The sequence below is a fragment of the Syngnathus leptorhynchus genome, chromosome 10, assembly GCF_054491065.1.
Source record: "Syngnathus leptorhynchus isolate UIUO chromosome 10, UIUO_Slep, whole genome shotgun sequence".
Lineage (NCBI taxonomy): Eukaryota > Metazoa > Chordata > Actinopteri > Syngnathiformes > Syngnathidae > Syngnathus > Syngnathus leptorhynchus.
Genome location: NC_141204.1, coordinates 7,083,344 through 7,108,332, shown reverse-complemented (window position 1 = coordinate 7,108,332; position 24,989 = coordinate 7,083,344). Strand labels below are relative to the sequence as shown.

The window sequence follows — 24,989 nt, the reverse complement described above, 5'->3', positions numbered from 1 at the left end:
TGGTTTTAAATGTTTCAATTGTTTCAAGCCTCTCAAATGTAGAAGCAGTTTTGTGACCATATTCTTAGAGCCAAATTATTAGAAAGTAATTTTGATGAATATTTGGGGGGTTTAATAAGGCAGAAGCATGCTTCAGACTAGTTAGATGCTTAAGAGTGGATATAATTTAAGTATGCTTTAGGTTCTATGGGATACGTGTGATTAGGACAAAAAAAGTCAGCGGGAGCAATGAAAGCATGTTTTTTTTTTTTTGACCTTGTCCGTATCCGGTCCTGTATGGGATCAACGGTGATTTTGCCATATTATGTAAACCTTCTGGTCTGTTCAACTGAGATGACATTCGGAGAGTAAACTTCAGCCAACGACCCTGAAATGCAAGAACTTTCCATAAAGTCCGTCAAACTGGTCGGGAAGCAGACACGTACGCCAACTACGCCGGACAAATCATGCAGAACAAGACGAGCGTAGACAGGAATTAACACGAGTGAAAGAAAACAATTGGTCCGTGAGTATACCGAAGCAATGAAGGTAAGTAATGCATGCATTGGATAAACCTCATTTGTCTATTGTAGCAATGTTGCAAATTGTGACAAAAACTGAGCGCTTTGCTGACATAATAGTTTGATTTGTAATGCTCGCGTGTGCATCAGTGTTCCTGTTATTGATCACCCATATCCTGCCACGCCATTCCGGATGAGACCTAAACTCTTTTGCATCTGAGGACATAATCAATGTCTATTTTATGATTTATTTGCAACCCAAACATGACCTATTAATTAATATGATATTGGTTTCTTCAGGTTTTTTTTTTTTTTGCAAAAGATATTTTATTCAAGGAGAAACAACATGTGAAGTACCTGAACGATTTTATTTGTCGACTTGTGCAATTTATAACCGGAAATGCATCAGTTGGGGTTTTCTACAATAATTCTCAAGTATGATGTGTATCATACTTGATAAGACTTCCTGTGTGTTAATCAAGCACACCTCTTCTGCTTTAAGTGTAATAAACATGAACATGATTACTTTCCATTCTTGATGATATTAAAACACAGTCAAGTCAGGCACAGAGTGAACCAGCATCAGTGTGGTGACATTAGCACTAGCAACCAAATAAACAGGTCCATGAAGGCACCGCATCTACAATTTTATTTTATAAATAATCTAAAAAGTGGCGCTCATAATGTTGAGTGAGACTGAACTCTTAATAAATTAAATACATAGGGTCGCTGCATAACATATTAAAAATGAGTGCCAAGGGATTTGGTTAATGTTTCATAGCAGTGTGTCTACTGTGCAACTATTTGACCAGAAGCATCTTGCCCTGTCCTAGCCGGCCTCTGCAAAAGGACATAGTATTTAGAGATTACGTGACAGTACAAAGCAGGACACAAGAAGCGCGCTCTTGTTACATGTCAAGGACGGTCCAAAACGCTGTGTGCTTCAAATATAAAGCACGCTTACCGGAGCTTTTTACCTTCAGTCAGTCGGTTTAAATTGAAGATGCAAATACTGTAAATGAAGGCGTAGACCATGACCTACTGGACTTTACTTTTTGATTTTTAGCAGCATTAAGCAAGGTTGGGAGTTGCCATTGTTAATCCAGCCTCAGTTCTTCTTGATTTTGAGCACCGTGTTCCTTTGAGAGTGTCCGTTGGTAGACAGGGAAGCGCCGTTCTGGAGCTCCGTGGGCTTGTGTTTCTTGTACGTCTGTTGAAGGGCCAAAGGAAGCACAAGATGATTGTTAAAATGAAGGACAGAAGATATATATTTTCAAAAGATGTCATATTTTCCTAGTTTGAAACCTATTTTGAAACTCTACTTTGAAACCCCAAGGCTAGTTTGACACCCTACTTTGAAACCCTAACCCTGTTTTTAAATTCTAGTTTGAAACCTTGACCCTAATTTCAAAACTCTAACCTTAGTTTGAAACCCTACTTGGAAACACTAACCCTAGTTTGACACTTTATAATGATGTTCAGAAAGAAAATTCACCTGTTGCCAAATCCTAATTCATAAATACAATACAAACAAAATAATAAAGCATCTAAAAAGCATCTCTGATTTAAAAAAAAAATACTAAAGAATTTTGTATCAGACAAAATGACCTGAATGTAGAAGTTGGAAAAGAAGACAATGAGGGTGATCATGTAAACAATTTGGAAGTAGAGCCATCCATAGGGCACACCACATGGCCATTTGATGGCACACAGTGTCTGCAACATCGTTAAGAAGAACTGGATCTGCAGGGGAAACATGACACACACACACACGCACACACTGCAGTTAGAAGGTGACGAGAAAGACAATATTGATCTGAGGCCCAAAATATCTAATGGATACACAAATGTGTTTTTGCCTCATCTGTGACTTGTTTCGAGCAGTGCCTAAAATATGATTAACATCTGCTTCAAGGACAGAACTTGGGACATAGACACCGACTTGAAGCCACATTTGACTAGCTTACCAGCTGGAGCTGCGTGATGTACTTCTTCCACCAGAGGTACGGGCGCACGGCGGGGATGGCTGACAGGCCGTAGTACGAGTACATGACCACGTGGACAAAACTGTTGAGGGTAGGCCCGAAGTAGGCTGGAAGACAAAAGAGTCCTTATAGTCCACAAGTGATGTCGCAATCGAAGCTTAGCTGCAAGGTTGCCGATTGTTTTTCATCAAACAAGCTCAACACATGATGTTTCATTTTGGTGCATCGATGTTATGTCATAAGCGATATCATCCATCCATCACTCACAATGACCACATGGGAGCCAGTTGATGACAAACCACCAAATGTTGAGCATGCTGACGTGGTGGTAGACGTGAAGAACGGTGATCTGGTGATTGTTCTTTCGCAGAATGAAGAAAAACGTGTCCATAAACTCAATGGACTTGGAGAAGTAGTACCACCACAGAACATTCATGATCTGAGGAAAACACGGAGAAGTCAAAGGCAAATTAGCACGTGTTGGACTCTGGGAAGAAGAAAAATAAATGTGTTAAAAACAAGACATATTTTTGCGACTCACTCACCTTATTGTCCACTTCTGGTGCGCTGTACGTGTTCTGACAGTACAAGTTGTAGCTGCTGTTCCACAGAGCAGACACAAGCTGAGGACAAAAATGAGTCAAGGTATACACATTGCATTTCACAATATCAAATGTACAGCAAAATAAATAAAAACAAAGCTATGAGAGGAAAAAAAAATGCTGGTTACAAAATTACTCAGACACAACAGTGTGCAAATGGAAAGTGAAAAACAATCCAGTGGGCTTTAGAATATTTTGTCGGGCCTAAAAAGAAGCGCAAAATCCTTCGTTTCCTCATTTGAATGAGACTTCCTGCGGACAAATGAACTCAACTCAGTTAAAAGTAAATTGTGAAGTGTAATTTAATGCCGAGTCGCCAAATCAATAATGATCAACCCCCCTGTGCGGAAGAAGCGAAAGATTCGGTTGTAATGAATAAATGAACAGCCATCATTTTTCTTTTGTCTTTTTGTGTCCTGGCCGCAGCTTGATTTTCTGTTTGAACCACTCATGGAAAAAAAAAAAATCCTGACCAATCATTTTGATTGCAATCGCTGTGTACTTTGACTATTAGAACACGCAACACAGAGTTTAATGAACCTTGGCAATGCAGATGGGGAGGCAAGAAGTCAGCCAGAAAAGGCAGAAACACACTTTAGACTCGCATTAAAAAAAATAAAAAAAACATCTATCAAGTGAACTCGTATTCTGATTCACAAGAGACCACAAGTGATCTCCAAAATTTCGAACTACATCTCCAAGGTAGGTTCCACGATTTGTAGCGGGACGTCCTGGAGTCGGTTGCCTGACAACGAGCCCCAGAGCCATCAAATAGCCTGATTGATTTAATCATGGATTAGAAAAAAAGAATCAATAGTTAACTGACCCACTGGAGTTTGAGTTAGTTTGTAACAAAATTCCGTCATCAGTGTCTGCGACGGCCCACGTACCTGATAGAACATGCCGAGCGACAGGAACGTAAGGCCCATGTTGTAGACCACGAGGAGGCCTTTGCATGAGAACGCCTGCCTGTGCTTCATGTACTTGGGTCCCGTCCACACCACCACAAGATACACAACGGTGAGGGCAAGTGTCGGCGAGTAGTTGTCGAGCAGCGGCCAACCACGTACCCGCTGATCTGAAACAATCAGAGGGAAGGTTAGATCGGATCGGTACATGAATAAAATTGACGACCTACCAACATTGCTCTCTATTCGTATTTAAAGTTGCATTGTAATTAAACCAAACTACCAGATGACATCATTACATTGACATACCACGGGGACCCAACCATGACTCCAACAGGATGTTGAGTCTTTGATCCAAGGCCTCCATGGTTACCTGAAAGTCATAAAACATCAACAACAGATAAAAAAAAAAAGAATTATCAGCCTCTACACAAGACAGCAAAGGTTCGTGTTGGTGGTATAAACACTGAGGGATTACAGAATAATATGATGAATTGTCCATCAAATATAAGCCTCAAGGAAATTTTTAACAGAAATAAAAAGGCACTGTTTACAGAAGTACGGTTTACATTCTTTCCATTGATATGATATCACACTTTCTATTCAGTATCAACCACAAGTAATTTGCAATGCCAGCAAATTCTTCCTCTATGGTGAAAGTGCACGATTGTCCCCAGCGACACATTCACACCGACATACATGCCTTTTATGACATTTATTATTTTTATACAAAGAGGGGCTTAAAGTTGGTTTGGCTCATGACAGATTTGTGCGGGTCAGGGGCCATGTTCAGATTAAAAGCACAGGAGGGTTACAGATTACGACAACCTTGGATGAAGCGATACAAACGTGCGTTGAGCGTTATCAAATTCAGCAAAAACATGAACATTTAATCCGCATGTGTCCTCTGCACAGTCATTGAAATACCGGAGCGCACGGGTGACTTTGTTTACTTGATTTAAGACCAAAATATTCATAGTCATCTCTGGCCTATTAACAGTAAGAAAGAAAAGAGAAGAAAATAAGTGAAAATAGAAAATGGAGAAACAGTAGGTTTATTTATATTTCAAAAACCAGAAGCCATTCATTTACAAATGTGATGCACTTTAGTTTCCATATTTAAATGTTCAGAGATTAAGACGTGATAGACAGTTTTTGCATGATTTGAATGAATATATTGCTATAATTATTTGTTTCAGATGTACTGTAATTATTTTCTGTATACAAATTTAATTTGGTGTTCAAAAAGATCAGGGTCGTCTTAAATTCGGGCCAATACGGTACACAAATCCTTTCTCTGTCTATATCTATCTCTATGCATTGGTGGTTTTCAAAACAGATGGATCAGTGTTTACATGTTCAGATAAAACAATCAATGAATGAAAATCAACAATACAGTGTTATTTTTCTTTCTTAAAAATATAACAAAATGTAGGTTGGGGGAAGGAAGTGGAGCAGATGAATGTCATTTTTATTCATTCCAATGGGGAAAGTTGACTTAAGATATAAATGATCTGACTTCAGGTTATCACACGTTGAATAAAACTCAATTAAAGCAGTACAGTATTTAAACAAACTTCAAGGAGGGGTTTAACGTGAATTGGTCATGAAGTGCCAGAAAAAAATGCATAATGCAATGAATATCAAAGCTTAAGTTGAAAATATCCAGCAGTAATAAATGTTCTTGGTAAAATGAATTTAATACGTGTAACAAATTACAATCTGAACAATTAAAACGAGGTGCAGACAGATCATAGCTATTATTAAATAACTAGCAATGTGTGATAATTCGCATCAAAGTCAGACTCTGATCCAGCTTTAACCCCTGGCAAGCAACAACAAAATGTTAAGCGCTCGTTTTTGGCCACTTCTGAGTGAGTGTTGGGTCAAGTGACGTTCACTAATAGCAAAAACTAGTACTTTTCAGATGAAGTTAACAACAAAACACATACGCAGGGTTCTAAACGCATCTCGCACAGGATACAGAACATGAACATCAAGCTCAAGTGACAGAGGGTTTGCACTTACCATCAAAGTCACAGAGCCCACGGACGGACACAAGAATGGACGCGACACGGACTGTGCACTCTCTCACCTCTCTCTCTTTCTGACTCTCTCTCTTCCTGTCTGACTCTCTCGCTGTCTGACTCTCTCTCTCTGTCTGACTCTCTATCTGACTCTCTCTCTGACTCTTTCTTCTCTCTGACTCTTTCTTCTCTCTGACTCTTTCGCACTCTCTAAAAGAAGACATGTGATGTCACATTACGGCACAAAATGCAAGGAGTTTCATCTCGCACAGTTGCAATTCAGTTCAAAAGTCATATTTAATAGTATAAGAAATATAAGGTGTCATCATTTGGAAATGTTCATTTATTTGCCCCCTTTATGCCACATGCCCCACTAGGTGGGCAGGGTGAGAAATTGATATATTGGCCAAAATAAACATGAACAAGAAACAAGGAACAAGGACATCAATGTGCAGAGGCTTTGGTTGGGTTTGGTCTTTAGCTCACTGCTACCATCTCGTGGATTAAAAAGGCTCTGCATTATCGAAAAGGGGAAATTAATAAGGTGCATTCACTGCTTTTTCTGTCAGAACTTATGTAACATGTTAGATCGATTACGATTAGTGTTACTATAATTGTAGCTTTTGAGGGGGTTCATGCAAAAGGGGGAAAATATTTGCTCCTTCATCCCCCACATTTATTGCCCTCTTCTCCAGTGCTTGACATATTAGATCAAAATATTTAAATGACTTGTACTGTAATGCTTCTTTTCTAAACGTTCATCATAACGGCCACTCACATTACATTCGGGCACTCAGGTTGTTACGGTGAAGAAAACGGAATCTCTCTAAAACAACATGTTTCGTACAGATTTATTTGAAGCAGCAACACGTATACCGCCCCTACTTGAATGTCTGTAGCTACATTTCAGAGTAAAGACAGGACATTTTGGTAGAATCAAACGAAGCTTGTCCCCAAAGTAAAAGAAAGCTCACACAAACACACAGCTCGCTGTGTTAAGTTTGTACCAGTACAGTATTAACAGTAGAGAGAAGGGGAAAAACTACTGTACAACTCTTTGTTGCATTTAAATTATCACTCAAGGGATTTCCAGAGAAAAATAAATACGCCATTTCTGACATAACCTTAACCACGTCTTAATCCTATTAAAATAGTGTCCCGTCATACAAATCAGATCCAGGTTATGTACAGTACATAAGATTGCTTTGATTTTGTTTTGTTTTGAAAATCAATATTTCATCATATTTTAAAAAGTTGACCGATTTCAACTTGAGCCACATAATTTGGTCGTTGTCTAAAGGATGTTGCCACAGCAGGCGAAGTGTTTCACTTGACCTTGTTGACAGGTTTCCCAATGAGCTCCGGGCATTGTTCTTGGCCCCTGGCAATCCTGTTGCACCTCACAAAGAGGTCATAGTTGATCTTGTCACTGATGACGCTGTCCTGCTTGTACTCGGGATGCTTGGCCACAAACTCCCTCATCCACTTGGCCATCGTCATCAGCTCGCCTGGATAGCAAAATCGAGAGTGAAGCTTGTAGTCTTACACTGGCTTCATCGGTTGCAAAATGTATTTATGAAGCAGATTTTTTTTTTTTTTAAATGTCTATCATCTTGAAAAGTTTCATTTGCATCTCTAATAGGAAAATATCAAAACTTGGTGAACCCCTTGTGGTTCAGCAAAATGTACCTGAGGCGCGCTTCTTGATAAGCTTCAGGTAATTCAAAATGGTGCACCTGGTCTCCACGTCAACCTCCATGTTCTCCAGATAGCGATTGAGGATGGGGATGAGCCCTTGAAAAACTCCCTCCTAGTAATTCCAAAATAAAGCAACAATCACAGGATTCTACAACAGTGATTTGAGCACCCCAATATACAGTGTGTGCCATTGGATAGGCACCAAGCAGCTGGAAATTGATGCCCCGCCCCCAAATGTGTGTGGGAGAAAACCCTTACTTTCCCATTGATGATAGTGTTGATGCTCATTAGAGCATACTCGTTAGTTCCATCCATGTCCAAGCCGTTTTGCGCCGAGGAGGCGCCGTCCAAACCTGGGTTGCATCCTGTTTGAAGACAAACGTGTTGTTGTGCGACCCCGCCAGACTGAACACAACTCAAACGTCCTTGCTGGTCACCTTTGAAAATGTCCTTTCGGAAGTAGAACATTCCCTCCTGCACAGCGTTCCTCTTCTGTGCCACTTTCAGGTTTTCATCCACCTGGTGATAGAAAAGTCTGCATGAGAGGACAAATAAAGAGCAAGCAAAACTTCAATGCACTTTGTCAACTAAAACTTCTCTTCACCTTGGATAAAGGGATGAGGAAGTCCAGTTTGTAGGACAAGATGACTCTGGTGAGCAGGACGACAAAGACAACATAGGCAGCGTTCTCAAAATCGGTCAGCTGCACCTGAGAAGAGAAATAAAATGTGTCTCAGTGATCTTCATTTCAAACAGATCAGACCTGAAGCTGCACTACTTACCTCCATTGGGCGGAACTCAACTCTCCAGCCAATGTCAGAGTTGGGAGGTGGTGGTTTGAACCTCATTGTCTGCCAGTTGGTGGACTGGAGGTTCTGTCAAATATCACCAAGAAGAGTTGATGTCACAAGTACAACGGAAGACAATCGCTCGTTTCCACGCAGGCACTAAAGCTTCACCTCAAAGTGGTCCGACTCGTTTTCATCATCCTGGTTCAATTTCTCCTCATAGACGCACAGCGGATCTCGGATAAAAAGATGAGCAATGTGCTGGGCTAGCAACTTGTCGATTCCTACAAGGAGTTTTGGAGTTACATTTTACATCAAGACGACAGTTTACTCCACATGTGTACATTTCATACCTGCAGCCAGCAGCTGATTGTAGATGTCCTCATCTATTGTTAAGTCAATGTCGTTATACTTGTCGCCGCATTTAGACAAGTAGCTGTCGATGGAGTCGTATCTTGACTTGAAGATTCTATATTTGTTGTCTTTTAACGGCTGTCGTGTAAAAACAAGCAGTCATACAACTGATAACGTCTCCCGCATTAGCTATAACTATCAACAATGGAGCCATTGATAATGAAAAAGCATCGTAGCGTCGATATGTGGACAGCGCGTTGTCTGTGTGGCTCACCTTGAGTCCACGTTCTTCCTGTGTCCTGTCATCCACTGAGGCAGAAATAACCCCCCAGCGACAATCGATGTCTGACACGTGGCCTCTGTAGAAGGGGGAGGCCGCGCTCAACGCCATCTGCATGCACACAGTCATAATAACACGGGCAGCGTTTAAATCATTAGAGCCGCAATGCATTGTTGATCCCCGTGGGGATATTTGTTTAAAGCGACAGTACAATCCAATATTTGAGTCATATGATTTGTTGGTCTCAAATGTTAAAACTTAGTTTAAAGCCTCATCGCGTGCATTAAGAAATCTTGTGGTCATCAAATCTTTCCAAATGTATATCAATCTAAAAATATTGTTAGTTATGAAATCCAAATTTGAAACAAAATGATAAATAGTTGTTAAAATGACATCTTTGCAAAGTCAAACTTCTAACATTAATTTTGTGCACCAATCGCCAACCCACGTAGCTCTGATATATTATCTAGTTTATTACAATTGGATATTTACAACATTTCCTATTTTATTGCTGCTTGAAATTGCACACCACCCTCTAATAATCTCAAGTCATCATAAAAGTTACGTACATTATTGTTAAGATCAAGGTGAGCGACAAGAAGAACAAACACAAGTATACTCACTACTCTCTACTCACCACTATTGGGCAGAATGTCGCGAGTTGGTCATAAAGATATCTTGCCTCGTCGATGCTGCAAGCTTGGAAGGTAACCTGTAATTTAATAAACCAATTAAAAGTTTATCTATGGCAGGATTAAAGCCGGCGCTTCCAGACCAAATTGCGGCATTTTATCTTTGAACGATAATAAATAAAAGGTGCTTTGAGACGGCGATTCGCTTACCTGCAGACAGCAGTTGCCCATCCCGAAGCCCATGGCGTCCATATAGATGTGGTCAGGCAGTGCCGCCCTTGCCGACTCCCCGTCATCGCCGGGAAAGTCCTCCACAAATGGAGACGGCGTGCACTTGTCTTTGAATACTAAAACGCAATTTTGTTGGCTTTACGATTGGGATCAAGAAGGAATTCACGAGAGCATCATTGAGACTTACTTGGTACATTGATTATGACTTTCTCTCCTCGTCTGTGACGTATGTTCCTGGTGAGGGTGCTGAAAAGGTAAGGCCACACAAACAGTCATCCACAACTGCCAAGCAAAAAAACAACAACATTTCAACATTTGTAGTATCTTGACATCACAAATGTATTTCCTCATTCGTAAGCCAAAGTACGGTAGTACAAAGTTAGTTAGTTAGTTAGTTAGTTAGTTAGTTAGTTGGTACCTACCTGAATCTTGGGTGTGTGTTAATCGCTTCATCAGGGAAATAGAGAGACTTTGACGCTCCACTCTCAACAAGCGTAGGCGGATGTTCAGGCTGCGTGAAACCAGGGCAACCCAGCCTAATAAACAATGACAAATGTATGAATGCAAGAAATATAGTCAGCATTGGAATGTTTTTTGTGTGTTGTGTTTTCAACTATATATTGCTGTTATTAGGGATGGGCGAGTAGAAAATTGCTATACTGAATATATGGGTGTTTATTTAAAATGATCTATTATTGTTTTTGGGGTGTATTTTTTGTTCAAAATACTAGTCGTGAAAAATCTCTGTCTTGTATGTTTGCACCTTGGGAATGAGGTGATTGTGCATAGAATTTCATTGTGTTTGAGGACAGAAGAAGCCTCTCGTCGTCTCTTCCTCATGTTGCTCTCCACCGTGTTAAATTCCGACATGGTGCCACCGTATGGCTGCCCCGGAGTTCCTTCTATCATGTAACTGCCATACTCTGGCCTCCAAAGCGTGGGGTGGCTGCACAAAGGGAGAAAACACACACACATACATATATCATTTCGTTTAAATGATTAGCGCTCCATTTTTAGCTTACATCAGCTAAACTTTTGGTGGACCGAGCGTACGCAATGGACTTGAGTACCAGAGGAGCAGTAATGAGGAATGTTGTACCATTTTCATTGCCACCAAGGTTTCACTTAGTTAAAGATGGCAGCACAGATTTTGAGCAACGTGACAAGCACAGCACGAGGAAGCTTGCACAAGCCAAGCAGATGTCAATTCAGCATGAGAACATTATCTTTTTAGATTTTTAGTGAATTGCTTAACCGTTCAAATGATGCAGCACCTTCCAAGCAGAAGGATTTACCTTGAGGAATTGCACAACAAACCAAAGAAATGTTATCGGAGAGATGCTAATCAATACCTGAGGACGTTTTAGTTGAGGTGTTCTTCAGCAAGCAATAGCCATTGCCTCGCCTGTATGACTCTACAATCTATTTTTGCATGTGGATTAGATCTGTATGCTTGTCACGCATGTGACTAAAATAAAGCGCCGTATAGAGGGAATGTCATTTGGTGGTCTTATGTTAAAAATATATTAAAGAAAACATGTATTTATTTTAGAGCTTCATAGATCATGCAATTTTTTTTCCTTGCCTCAACAGAGCCTTTCAGTAGGTATTTTAATAGAAAGATGTTATAACAGTTATTTCTTTTAAACATCCACATTAGAAATCCAAAGCGTATTTTGTCATTCACATAACTGAAACGTTGCCTCACACAAAAAGGGCAGCATATGTCAACCGTGAGGTATGTTAAGCTTTACAATAATCATCACGCAAATCTGCAAGAATTTATGATTACATATACAAAAAAAAACACGCTAAAATCTATAGAACAGATGTTAAGGCGAAGAATAAGACCATTGAGTTCAACACAAAGAACAGTTTGATCCTCCCACTAAAACCGGAAGAATGAGCAGGCTTGAACAGTTTTGCATGTCTCATTCATGAATGTGCATAGCTGGCAGCCACATTATACATGTTCAAACTGTTCAAACCTGCATTCTATTTACTTTTCGCAAGTTTGAGGATTGGACCTCGAATGGTACGAACACTCTGGTGTGACAACAATTAGCTACGAATGTAAATATGTGACATTGCTAGTGTTACACTTGTTTCATGACAATAAACACTGGAGAACTATACCTTAAAATTTAGACAACTTTGCATTTAAACCTTCATGCGTGACATCAGTGAGCCTAGTTGAGGAGCTGCTACCGGTGTGCATCTCCTCAAAAACAGGTTATAAAACCTAATTTACCCTTTTGATGAGGTGTAAAGTCTCATACAAGCCCACTGTAAGAAAACTATGAAAATATTTAAATCTTCTAAAGCTAAATGGCCAAACAATCAATGGAGTGAGAAACACAAGCAGTCATAAGTTTGGCTGCAGGGCAAAAGTTTCCTTACCCTGTTTTTGAGCTGCAGTCACTTACTTGGGATTGATCTTTTCCCCTTGGCCTTGGAGGGTATCCAAAACGTCACCGCTGTTCAACACCAGTCGAACCTTTTCACCCTTGTCATCCAGTTCCACCAACATGTATTCCACCTACAAATAATAAAAATCCATCAATCAGAAAATTCTCATCAATGCTGCATGACAACACATTTATATTTTCACTCCACCAGTCAAACTATGATAACTCATGTGTGTGTGTGTGAATTTCCTTGACTTTTCAACAAGCTCCACTTGTAATCCCTCTGTCTCAAAGAGGGCTTCATCTATAACAACAACATTCCACATTGTTTGAAATCACATTCCACATGACGGATCAAAGTTAGTGACGACAACGACTGCTTGCATACTTTTATTGATTTGAGCGCTCCGTTAGTTTTTATAGCTTTGCTCACATGGCTTACTGTTTAAATCATGAGTGCGTCACGAAAATACGTCCCCAAAACAATGAAGCCAAATCAACAGTACTCTAAATGAAATAAAGAGTTTTACCTCATCGCCCCATTTGAGTACATCCTTCTGTCGGTCCTTTAAATTGTTGTAAATGTTGAGAAATTGAATTATGCCGTGTGCTCGGATGTAATCCGCATACTTCTTGGTATTTTCCCAGTTCAGCGGGGAGCCTTGAGTCAGTAAACCCATCTCGTAGACACTCGGTGAGGGTGAGATGACGGCCGCTTGCCTTCTTCGGCTAACTCAGTCCGAGTGCTAGCTAGCTTGGTCAGTCTAACTTGTGGCCAGATGGCATAGAGTCGCACACTCGAAACCTAAACCGGCGGGATGATCCTTAATTCGGGACAGTGTTGTTAAATTAGATTACCCTTTTTTGGATTTAAAAGTTGTCCCCCAGAAGAGGCAAAAAATGGCCCTTGCTCATTACTTGCTAGTATCTCCTTAGCCAAAAGAAACGCTGTAGATGCAACGATGCTCGGCGAAAGCACTTTGTGGCGAACTCTCACTTGCCTGCTCGTTTTTAAATATACACTTGCTTATGTCTTGTGGGTTGAACCAATTTTGCCGTTGTTACGGAACCAACCCACTTAAACAGCGTCGTACTTAATGGACGCCCCCCCTCTCATCCATGGCGTCACTATGACTCAGCATTTATTCAAAAAAGCTACCCTCGAAATAATATTGAAACGTAATACAAATAAAAGTCAAATAAATAAATGATCATGATAAAAATAACATAATGGTAGCTATTATTAAACTATGCTGTTATTATAGACTGGAAATGTCTCAGGATTTTAATTAAAAACGAATATTAAACTGAGTCCTAAATGTCCATTAAGAGCTTTGCTTTTAAAAAAGTAAGATTTTTTTTTACATTTTCAGGTTTGTTTCTTCAGTGTTAGGAAGATAATCTATAATTAATAATAAATAAATATTATTTTTTTCCCCTTAGCAACCTTTGCCTTTATTCACGCCTGTTTTAATCTCTTTGGAAGACAAAGCAAACAAAGCATGACACAGCAAATTATAATCAGAGGCGTGTTGTATCTGTAAAGTGCTGAGAAAACATCTGACCCAAATACCACTGTGGTTTATTTAAGAAAAGAATGAATTGCCCTGCAATTAGGCGGCAACCAATGCGGTTTGTACCCAGCTTCCCACCCAAAATCAGACAAAATAGGATTAAGAGGCAGCATAGAAAATAGTTCGATAAATAATAGAACATACTGTTGTTACTACACACTTTTGTTTTTTGCTCAACTTTGGTAAGTATTGCACTTCTTTTTAAATGCACATATACTTCTTGTTCAATGAAGCTGGATAAAGCAAAGCTGGTTAAGTTTTATGTCAACAAATCATACGCACTTAGGAACTAGACCAGGGTCTCATATACAGTACCATATAGCATACAGAGCATTTGTTTCAGCGTGCCATGACATGCTGAAAACAAAGCTCAGAGGAACTCTTGTAAAAATCCACAAATGTTCAAGAAAAATCTTAGCTAATGCTTTTCGAAAATGGAAGAGAGCATGAGAAAATGATTAGTAATGCTTTCTCAGGAGGAAGGGGTGGGGCTTAAAAATAAGCAAGCTCAGGTAAAACTCTTAAGATAAGACAGAGCACTCAAATATCCTCAAACATAAGATGTTTTTCAGAAAACTGGTTAATTTTACATGTCATGATATGTGAAGATGAATGGCAAAATATTGAGGGGGGTTTAGACAATTCTAAAGAGAATCATTGTTATCTATTTTGATCAGCATGACAATGAAAGAGCAAAGAATTGTAAACAATCTTTTGCAAAGCAATCACAAGTTTGCAAACATGCAAAACTGCATTTTTGATACATCCACATGTCTGGCAACCAGTCTAGGGTGGAGTCTACCTGTGGCTGAAGGCCAGTTGGGATAGTTTGCAGCTACCAGTAACACTAAAAAATGTCTCAGATGGGTTTACGTATTTAAATTTGACCAAAAAAACACCTGTGATATTGAAAAATTGGTCTCAGTCGATTATGATCCAAAGCATAGTAACAGAAATGTTGGGTAGATAGAACTACTTGTAGATAACCCCAGTAATAAGAATCCTGTTTGAATAAATATCCATTTTAATAAATGAAGACAACAGTTCTGTGAACTTCTTTAATTTAAAAAGAAAACAAAAATATCATGAGCAATGAGGGAAATATTTAAAACTCCCAAGACAGCTCAGGCAAAAATATTTGTCTCCAGTTACAATACACAGATATACTTTTTACATTTTCCTCAAGAGATTCATTCCTCATCCTTACAACATTTGCCAGGAGAGCCTGGTCTCCCCCCCCCCACTAGTTAGTGTTTGTGAAATTGGCTAAAACACTCCATCGCAAACACCTACGCCTGGTAGGCGTCATTCCAACATTAATTCCAACTACTTATGCTGTTCGAGTATCTGAACATCACAGTAGTAGTCCCCCTAAATTATCTTTTGAAATAAATATTAGCGATGTGAACACATGTACAGTATGATTGTCATGGTGTTGGGTAAATAGAGACCAACAAATTTCTTCACATTGTAACTTTAATTTCAGTGAAAAATTCTTTATATGTGACAGAATGAAGGCAAATTAAATGCTAATATCTGTATTGGCCCCTTTGAAAAAATAACTATTGTGATGGATATCGCTATGACCAGTTTGTCTGCATCATAAACGTAATGAATACCTAATGATGCCAAATATAACCATCCATCCAGTTAACACTTCATTTGCTCCTTTATTAACTTTAAAGACTCAATTAAAACCTTTCAAGTGCTCTCACCACAGGGAGTTATGAGATCCAAGGCTTGCGTAACAGACAACCTGAGGCCAGGAAGCATGTAAACTACATTGTTGTAAGGATTTTACTGCTTATATACTGACTGGCGCAGATGAAACTGAGCTGGCTCTAGACTCTCGTGTTGTTTTTCGAGTGGGGATGGTGACGACGCAGCACGAGATGCCAACCGTAGCTTCTGGCAACTCGTCGTCCTCGGTCCATTCATTGATGTCAGCGTTGTACACCTGAATGCACTTCTTGTACTTCTTCTCACCCTCATTCCAACCCCCAAGGACATATACGTTGTTGTTCAAAACGGCAATGCCAGCCGTGCTCACGCCGGTGTGAAGTGGAGCGCAGTAGCTCCACTGCCCGGTGTGAGGGTTGTAGCACTCTACCGGCAGAACATCCACCCTTTCCCCACGACCCCCGAGCTGACTGCCACCGATGACATAGGCGCGATCTCCCACCGTGGCAGCGCAGTGCCAACCACGAGGTGAGCTCAGACTGCTCTTATCTTGCCAGCAGTCAGTGGATGGGTCATATGAGCACACGGCCCTGGAGTAGGCATTGTTGATGTAACCTCCTGAAACGAGGATCTTTCCGTGAATGACTGAGCTGGCGTGACAGCAGCGGGGCACCTCCATGGGGGCTTTCATCTGCCACTGGTTGGAGGACGGCACATAGCACTCCACCGATGCCTGAACACCGTCGGTGTTACGCCCGCCCACAGCAAACAAAAGGCCGTTGAAGGTGCTGAGACTGAAGTGGGTGCGCCGTTGAATCATGTTGTTGAGATGAATCCAGGTGTTGAAGCGGGGGTCATACCTTAAGAATGTCAAGGTGGTTAATACTTTCAAAGCCTAAACAAACCCCCGTGACAAATGGTGACATACGTAAGAGATTGTTTCTTTACCTGCAGAAGTTACTGACAGCATGCTTAGCCTGGTTCCGTGCGTCATTCTGGTCCTCACCCCCTGCCACATATAGGAAGCCATCCATCATTGCCACGCACTGATTAAAGCTCTTTGCTGGCATTTCTGTCAACCGATTCCACACATTGTCCGTGTCCCTGTAGAGGACGTCCTTGCTGAGTGATTTCTCCGTCAAAGCGGGGCGTCCTCCGATCGTGAGTATCACCTTGAGGCCGCCGCGCACCTTGGTTCTACGGGACTGAAGGATATTCTGTTGGTATGGCAGCAGGTGATAGTTCATGGCATCCACAAGGAGACGGTGACACTCATGGTCTTGCATCATTCTCGGCACACTCTGGATGTGGTTAACCAAGTCTTGGGCGGAGATCGTGCCGAAGCGAATGTGAGTTAAGAGATCGGCGGCGTACTTTAACCTCTTCACGTCAAAGTCCAACCACTTCATGGCGATCTGGAAGGCTGTGACCTCGGAGGGAAGCTGCAGGGAATCATCCGAGAGGAAGTCGCTGATCTGCTCGTAGGTGAGCTTCAGGAACTGATCCATCTCTGAGAACTCGATGAAGTTTTCTCGCATGTACTTCTGCGCCGCCGCCTTGGTTTCTTTGAGAGCGTAGGCATCTGCGATGTTGGCAACATACATGCAGTTCTCAACGCTGAGCTCCTGCATGAGAAAGTCACTGCACATCTTCACTAAAGTGCCGATCTGAAGGAGCATGGCCGCGGCGATGGTGCTGCCGATGCTGTAGAGCGACAAGGTGAGCTTTCCAGAGTACGCGTACGTGATGCTTGTGGCAAGACCCACTGGAGAGAGGTCATTCAAGTCGATCTTCTGCAGGGTCGAATCCTTTTTCAAGATGTTGCGTATGTACTCACTGCAAGAGGCCATGACAACCTTATGGACATCGAAGGACTTTGACTTGGTGGAAACCGTTAAATCGCAGAGGAAATTGTCGTTCCTCATGGTGCTCAGACCCTCCAGAAGGTTGGGGGCATACACAGAATCTGTAACCTCGGTTGAAATGCAGCTGAAGCCATTGCCACCCTCCAAAAGTGTGTTCAGCCCGTTGATCTTATTGACAGGGCTGTCCTCAACCATGATTGTCATCTCATTGATGTCTCCTTTATTCTTCTTGCTCGTCTTGTTCTTTTTGGGGGCCATGGCTGAGGTAGCAGAGTACAACCCAGACCTTTTGAAAATATAAACACAACTTGTCACATTTGGACAAAACAATGTTTATGCTTTAAATTTGAATAACCAAAAGCAAATTATCACTGACCATTATCTCTCTGGCCCAGTTTCAAAGTGAACATGGTAAAATACTTAAGTCGCTCCTTGGAAAAGTATCTTTAGGCACTAGTGGGGACTGACGCTTTTGAAACAGCCCTCGTTGCATCTGTCACATTTTATCAGTCGTATGTCCAGGAATAGCACACACTGGAAACAGCTCACCGCAGATGTTCCTTTTATAGACTTTGAGACATCAGCAGCCAACCTTGTGTGCTCTCAAACTAGTTTGGTTTAATATAGAATTGTAACTACTACAAGTTGTAACTTGTATTGAATTACTTTTTAGTCATCACAATTTTGAAAAAAACGCTTTAGAACAATGAACACAGTTCACCAAGCATGCTGTCAGCATGTCACGATAAGAAAAATACACATATGAAGTGGTTCGACAACTTCAGGCATGGCATTTGACCACCGAAGCGCAAAGAAAAGGGTAAGCAATATGTTTTTCACCATATCACCATTCACCAAGTTATAATATACATTAAACATGACAAGCATGAACTTTACAAATTTGAAAATAAATCCCAAATACCTGAAGAATGAAGTTGAGGCTGGGGGGGGGGGGAATAGGGAACTTGTGCCTCCACTTACTGGAGCAGGAGAGAGAGACCAGCAGTCACCCACACTGGAAGAGAAATCCTCACTAACTCCTCCTCTTGGGGAGTGGATGTCAATCACACATTGTGAAATACGTGTGGCAGGGGGTAGGCATGAACTACCCACCTCCAAAACCCCAAACGTTAACCTATAACGTTTGTCTGTATCGACACAATGCATCATCCATTGTCCATCTTATTTAGATGCATTGTGGGATACATTGAATGAACTGTATAAAAAGCGCTGAAACCCTTAACAGCTAGACATTGGTTGGAGTGGTGCATAATAATTCAGTAGTTTTAGTTTAGAGAAGGTGGACAGAAGGTTATTGTCAATTTTGGGTTCCTTGACCCTCAGCGGAAAACAAAACCAAAATGATGATCCCCATTCATTCAGCAGTTGGTGAGTAGGATAAATCAAGTGGCTGTAATTTATAGCTGTACAGAAAGGATCACAAGAATGGATTAAAACCATTTGTGACAAAAATATATATCGTGTGCGTATACTATCATATATTCATCATTCAATATATTGAACATTCCAAATTTCCTTAAGACACATTCCAAATTCCACATGCATCAAGTGTTACAATGACATCATAATAACAACTTGGCCGTATGTGACGTCACACATATATGACTGTAACGGGGACTTTATCACAGGAAACTGAAGTGGCCGTTGCAGCTTCCGTTACTGATAATTAGTGTTACCCATCCCTCAGGTGTGTGTGCACGCTCACACATGCCGCACAGGGATGGCAGGAAGCTCGGACGTGGTGAAGAGAGTCTTGCGCTTCAAACTTCAGCTATCAGACTCGCCACAGTCTGCTACGGTAGCGAACGTTTTATTCTTCCTATATTCCTACACGTAGGCCGCATCAAACGCACCATTCATATATTACTGTATCAGCACTTGATCGTGATGAGTTCGGTGACGCTCCGTCACCAGGTTACACAGCCATAGCGTCGTGTAACGTTGGAAAAATTATTTGTTGCACCAGAAATTACGTTTAACTCAGCACAGAGTGATAAACAGTTAATATGGATGCATTTATGGCATGCATGAATGAATAACAAAAATAATATTGTGCATGTATGTTTTTAAATTGGATAAGAAAAAATCGGAAGTAATAAGTGCACACAATATTGATTTAAAATAATAGAAAACGTTTGATTTGAAATATGGTAACAGTTTCCAAAATAAAAATCTATATAGTCACCACCAGGTGAAAATGTAAAAAAAAAAAAAAGACTTATTTTAATTTATTTGGCTAATAAGTAACAATAAAGCTTGTTTGCATTCACTCTCCTTTTCAAAACAGTGTTGATTCTAAACATTTGGCTAGTTTTATTATGTGCACAATTTTTTTTGTAATTTTTTAATGTCAAATCACTAATAAGGGCAAGGCGGTGCACCTATTTTACATTATCGTTATTAATATTTTTTGAGAAGTTGCTTGGAAACAGTCACCCACAAGTAACCATTATGCATTATGCCTTACATTAGATTTATAAGTGATATTAACCTAGAATAAAAGAGGATCTCTGTTTTCATTTCAATATCTTCAAAAATCCACTCATTAGTCATCAAGGTCTCAAAATGAAATGACTGTCAAAGACTCAGTCATAAAAAAATGCATTTGACCATAAACACTCATGACATTGTCTCAATAACCCATCTGAACGGATACAAGTACTTTTGTCCAATGCAGAAAAAAAATTCTTAGTACATAAAATTGTCTACTATAAAGAATAGTAAGGAGCTGAGTCAATGCCATGCATGTGGCTGCCTCACTAGTTGTGTCAGGCGACATAAATGGGAGGTGGTTTGCTGCTAAAAATTGCTACGCCAGTTGCCAGTTGGTTAATTTATGACTGTTGTCCAACATTTCTATCAGTTGTGACAACCGCCACATCTCCAGGCCTTTTTACAACTCAAACATTGAAAGTAGATGGTATTAAACTATGTAAATAGGCTAAGCTTAAAGCCGCACACTTTGTGTAAATGTAAATAATGTATGTTAAAGGCCAGAGGGAGGGCTTGTCCATTTATAGCTGGGAGTTAGACAGCATGACAGATTCCCATACATAGCTTCAGCATTGAATGCACAATCAGCAACTGTGGCAATCCAAACCCAGAATGCCATATTTGGTGTGTCAGGTTTTGTGTTGGATTAACGCGTGAACATTTGTATTCAATAACAAAATATTTCTGGTTCAGTGTTTAAGCTGCATTTGACTTGTTTATAAATTTCATTTCAGGTTCTCAAAATCTTACAGAAGCTCAACCATCTAGACATCACCGTAGATGTTCTTGCTGTAAGTGGCCAATGTTTGGATGTGAATTTGGTTTCATCATCCATTCATTAGTGACTGCTCTTTACGAATTAGGAAACTGGAATTGGGAGAACTGTGAATTCATTTCGCAAGCACAAAGAAGCTGGAGAATTAGCCAAGTCACTGGTCAAAGGTTGGAAGAAATTAATCCCCAAGAAGTCAACAAGGTGTGTGGCATTTTTTCTCCCCCAACTGAACAAAATACAATTCAAAATGCATTATGTTATATATATATATATATATTTGTCTCCTGAATGCAGTGATCCAGAAGATGGAAACATATCTGACAATTTGTTCATCAGTGACCAAAATCACCTCAAAAATGGAGGCCATATAGTAGAGGAGTTCGACAATAATTGCAAGGGTTTAAAAAAGTTGACTGAAAAATGTCATACTGAGGAAATACATGATGCTAAAAACAAAAACAAGTGCAAAACAAGTGACAAAGAAGACCCAAAGACATTGGAAAATGGCATCTTGAGTTTAAAAAATGCTTTTCTGGAGGACAAATGTGATTATTCTGTTTCCAAGCACAAGAAAAATGGACATTGTAAATCCAGGTCTGACCGTCTGGCACAAGTGAGACACAAAAGTGTCTTAGATTGTGGGGGCTCTTCTTTGAAAAGAAAGAAAGACAAGTCAAAGCCATCAAAGAAACCCCAACGGGACTGTTTGGAAACCTTCTCATCCCATGACAAACCCTCCGAAAAGTCCCCTAATTTAAATAATGCTCGACTGGACATATCACCAAGTAGCTTAGATGACCAAAACAGGAAAAGGAAGAAACGGCAGAAAGAAAGGAAAGATGAGTCTGAACATGATGACGTTTCAAAACCCTCAAACAAAAAGACCAAAATACAGCAAGAAAGTAGTGAGAGTGAACTGGAGCAGCCATCCATGTCTTTCGAATCGTACTTGAACTACGATCAAGAGGTCTCAAAGAAGCATGATCGCCCCAGAGGAAAGAAAACATCTAAAAGGATCAATATTGTCATAAAGGAGCTGCCTCCTGTCAAACCCACCGAGTCCCCGAGGATTCCCGTTTCTCCCAAAAAGGTCTTTCACTAAAAGTAAAACATTTTGCTTTTGAACAACCGGTTAAACTTTGATCAACTTGAATTTCAGACGTTTCTGGAATCTCCAAAGGACCTTCTTCACATTCCTATACCTACCTTTCTACCGGAATGTGACAAAGCCTCCAGTTTTGAATACCTCGAGAAGATAGGTATAGCACGTCCCCAAAAAACCCCCGATGCATTCTCCTTAACTAATATATAAACCTTCCATTTTTGATGCTTGTTTTTAAGTTGAGAAGGAGCCTGATTTCGAAGACCTACCTGAGGACTCTACATTCTTCACAGGCCAGCGGCTAAATAAAAAAATGCAGGTCTACTCTGGAGCCAAGACGGTTTTCCTCCCTACGATGATGAGCTTGTACCAGCAGTGTATCCGCACGCTGCAAAACAACATTAACTGTGAATGAGGCTTAAAAAATGTTTCAATTATTTTAATCATATTTTTCTTGATAGATGTTTTGAGGTTCTGTTGCTTTTTTATATCCTTCTCTTTTTGTCAGTGCTCTATGAAACTGGCGGAGTCCCGTTTGAAATCCTTGAGCCGGTATTGGAGAGGTGTACGTCGGAGCAGTTGCTGCGTATTGAGGAATGCAATCCGGTAAGAAGAATTTTAGAATAGACCTTGGAACCAGACGCCGGCCGAAGCCTCTTCTGTGTAGTCTGCATAAATCTCCTAACTGCAGTCTTTTATTGCTCTTGTCACACAAGAGGAAATAAAAGCCACAATGTCTTAGTCACTTTGGTTGAACAATAGCTTAACACTCTGACCTCATAAACAGCGAGTTGCATTTAATGGGCCGTCGATGAGCAGACCTCCTGACTACATAGTGAATGATTCAAATATACAGAATATTTCTACATTCAAGTAGGAGTGTGGAATCTTTATCGTTTTGTGTTTTCAGGTATACATCGGAGTGACAGATCACCTGTGGGGGAAACACTGCCAGAGGGACTTCAAGGATGCCAAACTTCAGCAGTACGAGTCGTGGAAAGAAATGCACATCAGACTTTCTGAGGAGCGGGAAAGAAAGTTCCAGAAGTTGGCCAAAAAAATCATTTCGGATCATTCCAAGAAACCTAAAGGTGTGCACAAGATTAAAAAAAAAAAAAAGAAATAAAATTCAAAGCTTGAAATCTTTTCATCAGACCCTTAATTCTTGTCAATCCTAACATTCACAGGGTTGACATTTCAGAAAACCGTTGTTGATTTTTTTTATTTTTATTTTTTTACTTGCACTCCCCTCGTCTCTGTTCAGGCCGGCAAGTGAAGATGGCATTTATTCACACTGTTGCTAAGCCACCGAGAGACGTGCGTATCCAACAAGAAATCCACGGCACTGCGGTTCAGCAGCCTCAGCAACCCAGGAGCAGGTATGTGTTGACTCTCCTAGATTATTTGAGACACTGATAGTAATGTCTGAGCTCAAGGTGCCTAATTTAAAGCTCATAAGTAAAAAATATGAGTAAATGCTGAGACAAACGGGTGTTGTGCTACACTTCGACAGGAAGTGGATATAAATAGTCCATGCGCTCCAAGCAGACCAGAAGTTTAAAAAATGTCAGGAAAAACCTACGAGAACTTCAGAACTTTTTTTGCAGTTAATCAGAGGCCTTTGAATGGTGGCCTGTGTGTGCTGACTTCCATTTAACATGTTACAATGAAGGTGAGCACTTACCACACACTTGCCACACATTTTTCATACACACGTCCTTAGATTATTTAAACATGTCAAGTTTGCTTAAGAGACTGGTTTTCTTGTGGTTTTAAGCAACTCTTGTCATGTAGCATAACAGCATAATTGGTTCAGACACAAATCCACTGTTAGCAAAGCAATAAAAAGAATCATAATATGACTTAGACAACTATGCTATCAGGCTTTAGTGGTCGGGCTCATGCTTTAAATTGGCTTAAAATTTAAGTACTTAAAAAGTACAATATTTCTGCCAACTTGTGTTTTATATACAGTGTCAAGTCCCAGGACAGCAGATCAAGACTGAGCAATGAACCCACAAAGAACAACAGTAGCAGCAGCAGTTGCAGCACCATCACCTCCGGGTCAAGCGGCGCACAAGACCCTCGCAAGAAAACAAGTGAGCTCCTATGAGTATTTTGATGGAATATTGTTGATTTGTTGCAACTTCTCAAAAAGAACCCAGTCATTTTATTGCATGGTCAGCCTCTATAAATAAGGATGTTTTAACGAGTTAGTAGGCCATACAGCGGACTCTGCCCATTTTATTGCAGCTTGCATAATCTTTTGTCATGTTTGTCAACACAGGGGTAGCGCCAATGATGGCAAAGTCCTTAAAGGCCTTCAAGAAGCAGCTGGGTCGACGATAACTGCAGGCACTTGAATGATCTTGCACTTTGTGTTGTGTCAGGGTCATTGACACTGTTCAATTTGGATTACTGTGTCAAAGAATCCAACTGAGTACTATATTTCTTTGGAAATGTTAATTTTCCCCACGATTGAATAATAAACAGTCATAAAAAGCAAAACTGGTCAATGGGGGGGGGAGTTATAAATCTCCGAATCACCCAAAAGGGTGTGGCTCCCTCTAGTGGAGTTTGGGGAAATTGTTTCTCTACAGTTAAGTGCACAACAGACCCTCATACTTTTAAATACTGTATTTCAATTAAATGCATTTAAACAAGATTTCTGACAGGGCTATAGACCTGCCTCGCCCGAGTGTAGCGCCATGCCTGGTTTCAACAGACAATCATGGCATTGTTTTAGAAAAAAATAGAACTTTGCAAATCTTGGACTCTTGTCTTTTTCTGGTTCTCACTTTAAACACATTGATTGTGGGTGCATGCATTTGGCCTATGTTGAGAAAATTGGTGAGATGAGATGGTAATGTGATAAAGGTTTCGCAACCTATACCTGTCATAGCCAACGGATATGCTCTCAGATGTTTCATTTATATCGTAATTATGTGGGGATCCTGCTCTTTTGTTAGAGTTAATTTGAAAGTGCCTCAGGTTTTTACAACTAGTCACTTAATTTATCATTGAATCACTGGACTACTTCCCCGTGGCCAGGACTGAGAACAAAGT

The 24,989-nt window shown here is 40.4% G+C and overlaps 4 protein-coding genes across 6 annotated transcripts; 1 reads left to right on the top strand and 3 right to left on the bottom strand.

Moving 5' to 3' along the window:
- Positions 1-849: 849 nt before the first annotated feature.
- elovl5 (ELOVL fatty acid elongase 5) lies at positions 850-6,149 on the bottom strand. Its single transcript, XM_085923068.1, is given in 9 exon segments — positions 850-1,647; positions 1,650-1,710; positions 2,109-2,243; positions 2,468-2,592; positions 2,753-2,924; positions 3,031-3,108; positions 3,978-4,165; positions 4,305-4,368; positions 6,024-6,149. Coding segments are annotated over 9 exon segments (876 nt in total). The 5' UTR covers positions 6,027-6,149; the 3' UTR covers positions 850-1,597.
- Positions 6,150-6,300: 151 nt separating this feature from the next.
- On the bottom strand, positions 6,301-13,534 carry gclc (glutamate-cysteine ligase, catalytic subunit). The gene is made up of 16 exons (XM_085923067.1): positions 12,944-13,534; positions 12,432-12,544; positions 10,769-10,951; positions 10,428-10,541; positions 10,193-10,251; positions 9,985-10,121; positions 9,780-9,854; positions 9,137-9,253; positions 8,862-9,000; positions 8,680-8,792; positions 8,503-8,595; positions 8,325-8,429; positions 8,158-8,239; positions 7,979-8,085; positions 7,712-7,832; positions 6,301-7,530 (listed from the first exon to the last, which is right to left on the bottom strand). Exons 1-16 carry the CDS (start codon positions 13,091-13,093, stop codon positions 7,349-7,351), a joined length of 1,890 nt encoding a protein of 629 aa, XP_085779193.1. The 5' UTR covers positions 13,094-13,534; the 3' UTR covers positions 6,301-7,348.
- A 1,454-nt stretch (positions 13,535-14,988) lies between these two features.
- On the bottom strand, positions 14,989-19,156 carry klhl31 (kelch-like family member 31). The gene is made up of 3 exons (XM_085922283.1): positions 18,455-19,156; positions 16,616-17,818; positions 14,989-16,527 (listed from the first exon to the last, which is right to left on the bottom strand). The coding sequence occupies exons 1-3, from the start codon at positions 18,700-18,702 to the stop codon at positions 15,792-15,794; spliced, it is 2,187 nt and encodes a 728-aa protein (XP_085778409.1). The 5' UTR covers positions 18,703-19,156; the 3' UTR covers positions 14,989-15,791.
- A 36-nt stretch (positions 19,157-19,192) lies between these two features.
- Positions 19,193-24,597, top strand: eloal (elongin A, like). 3 transcript variants are annotated; one of them, XR_015067422.1, is made up of 11 exons: positions 19,193-19,351; positions 20,781-20,837; positions 20,910-21,022; positions 21,116-21,911; positions 21,981-22,080; positions 22,163-22,330; positions 22,432-22,529; positions 22,834-23,014; positions 23,188-23,302; positions 23,531-23,595; positions 23,898-24,022. XR_015067422.1 is itself a non-coding variant. In XM_085922284.1 (11 exons), exons 1-11 carry the CDS (start codon positions 19,274-19,276, stop codon positions 24,270-24,272), a joined length of 1,893 nt encoding a protein of 630 aa, XP_085778410.1. In that variant the 5' UTR covers positions 19,193-19,273; the 3' UTR covers positions 24,273-24,597. The 3 variants fall into 3 exon arrangements, 1 of the variants encoding a protein (XP_085778410.1); XR_015067421.1 differs by having other exon boundaries at positions 23,437-23,595; XM_085922284.1 differs by lacking the exon at positions 23,531-23,595 and adding an exon at positions 24,211-24,597.
- Positions 24,598-24,989: the final 392 nt, after the last annotated feature.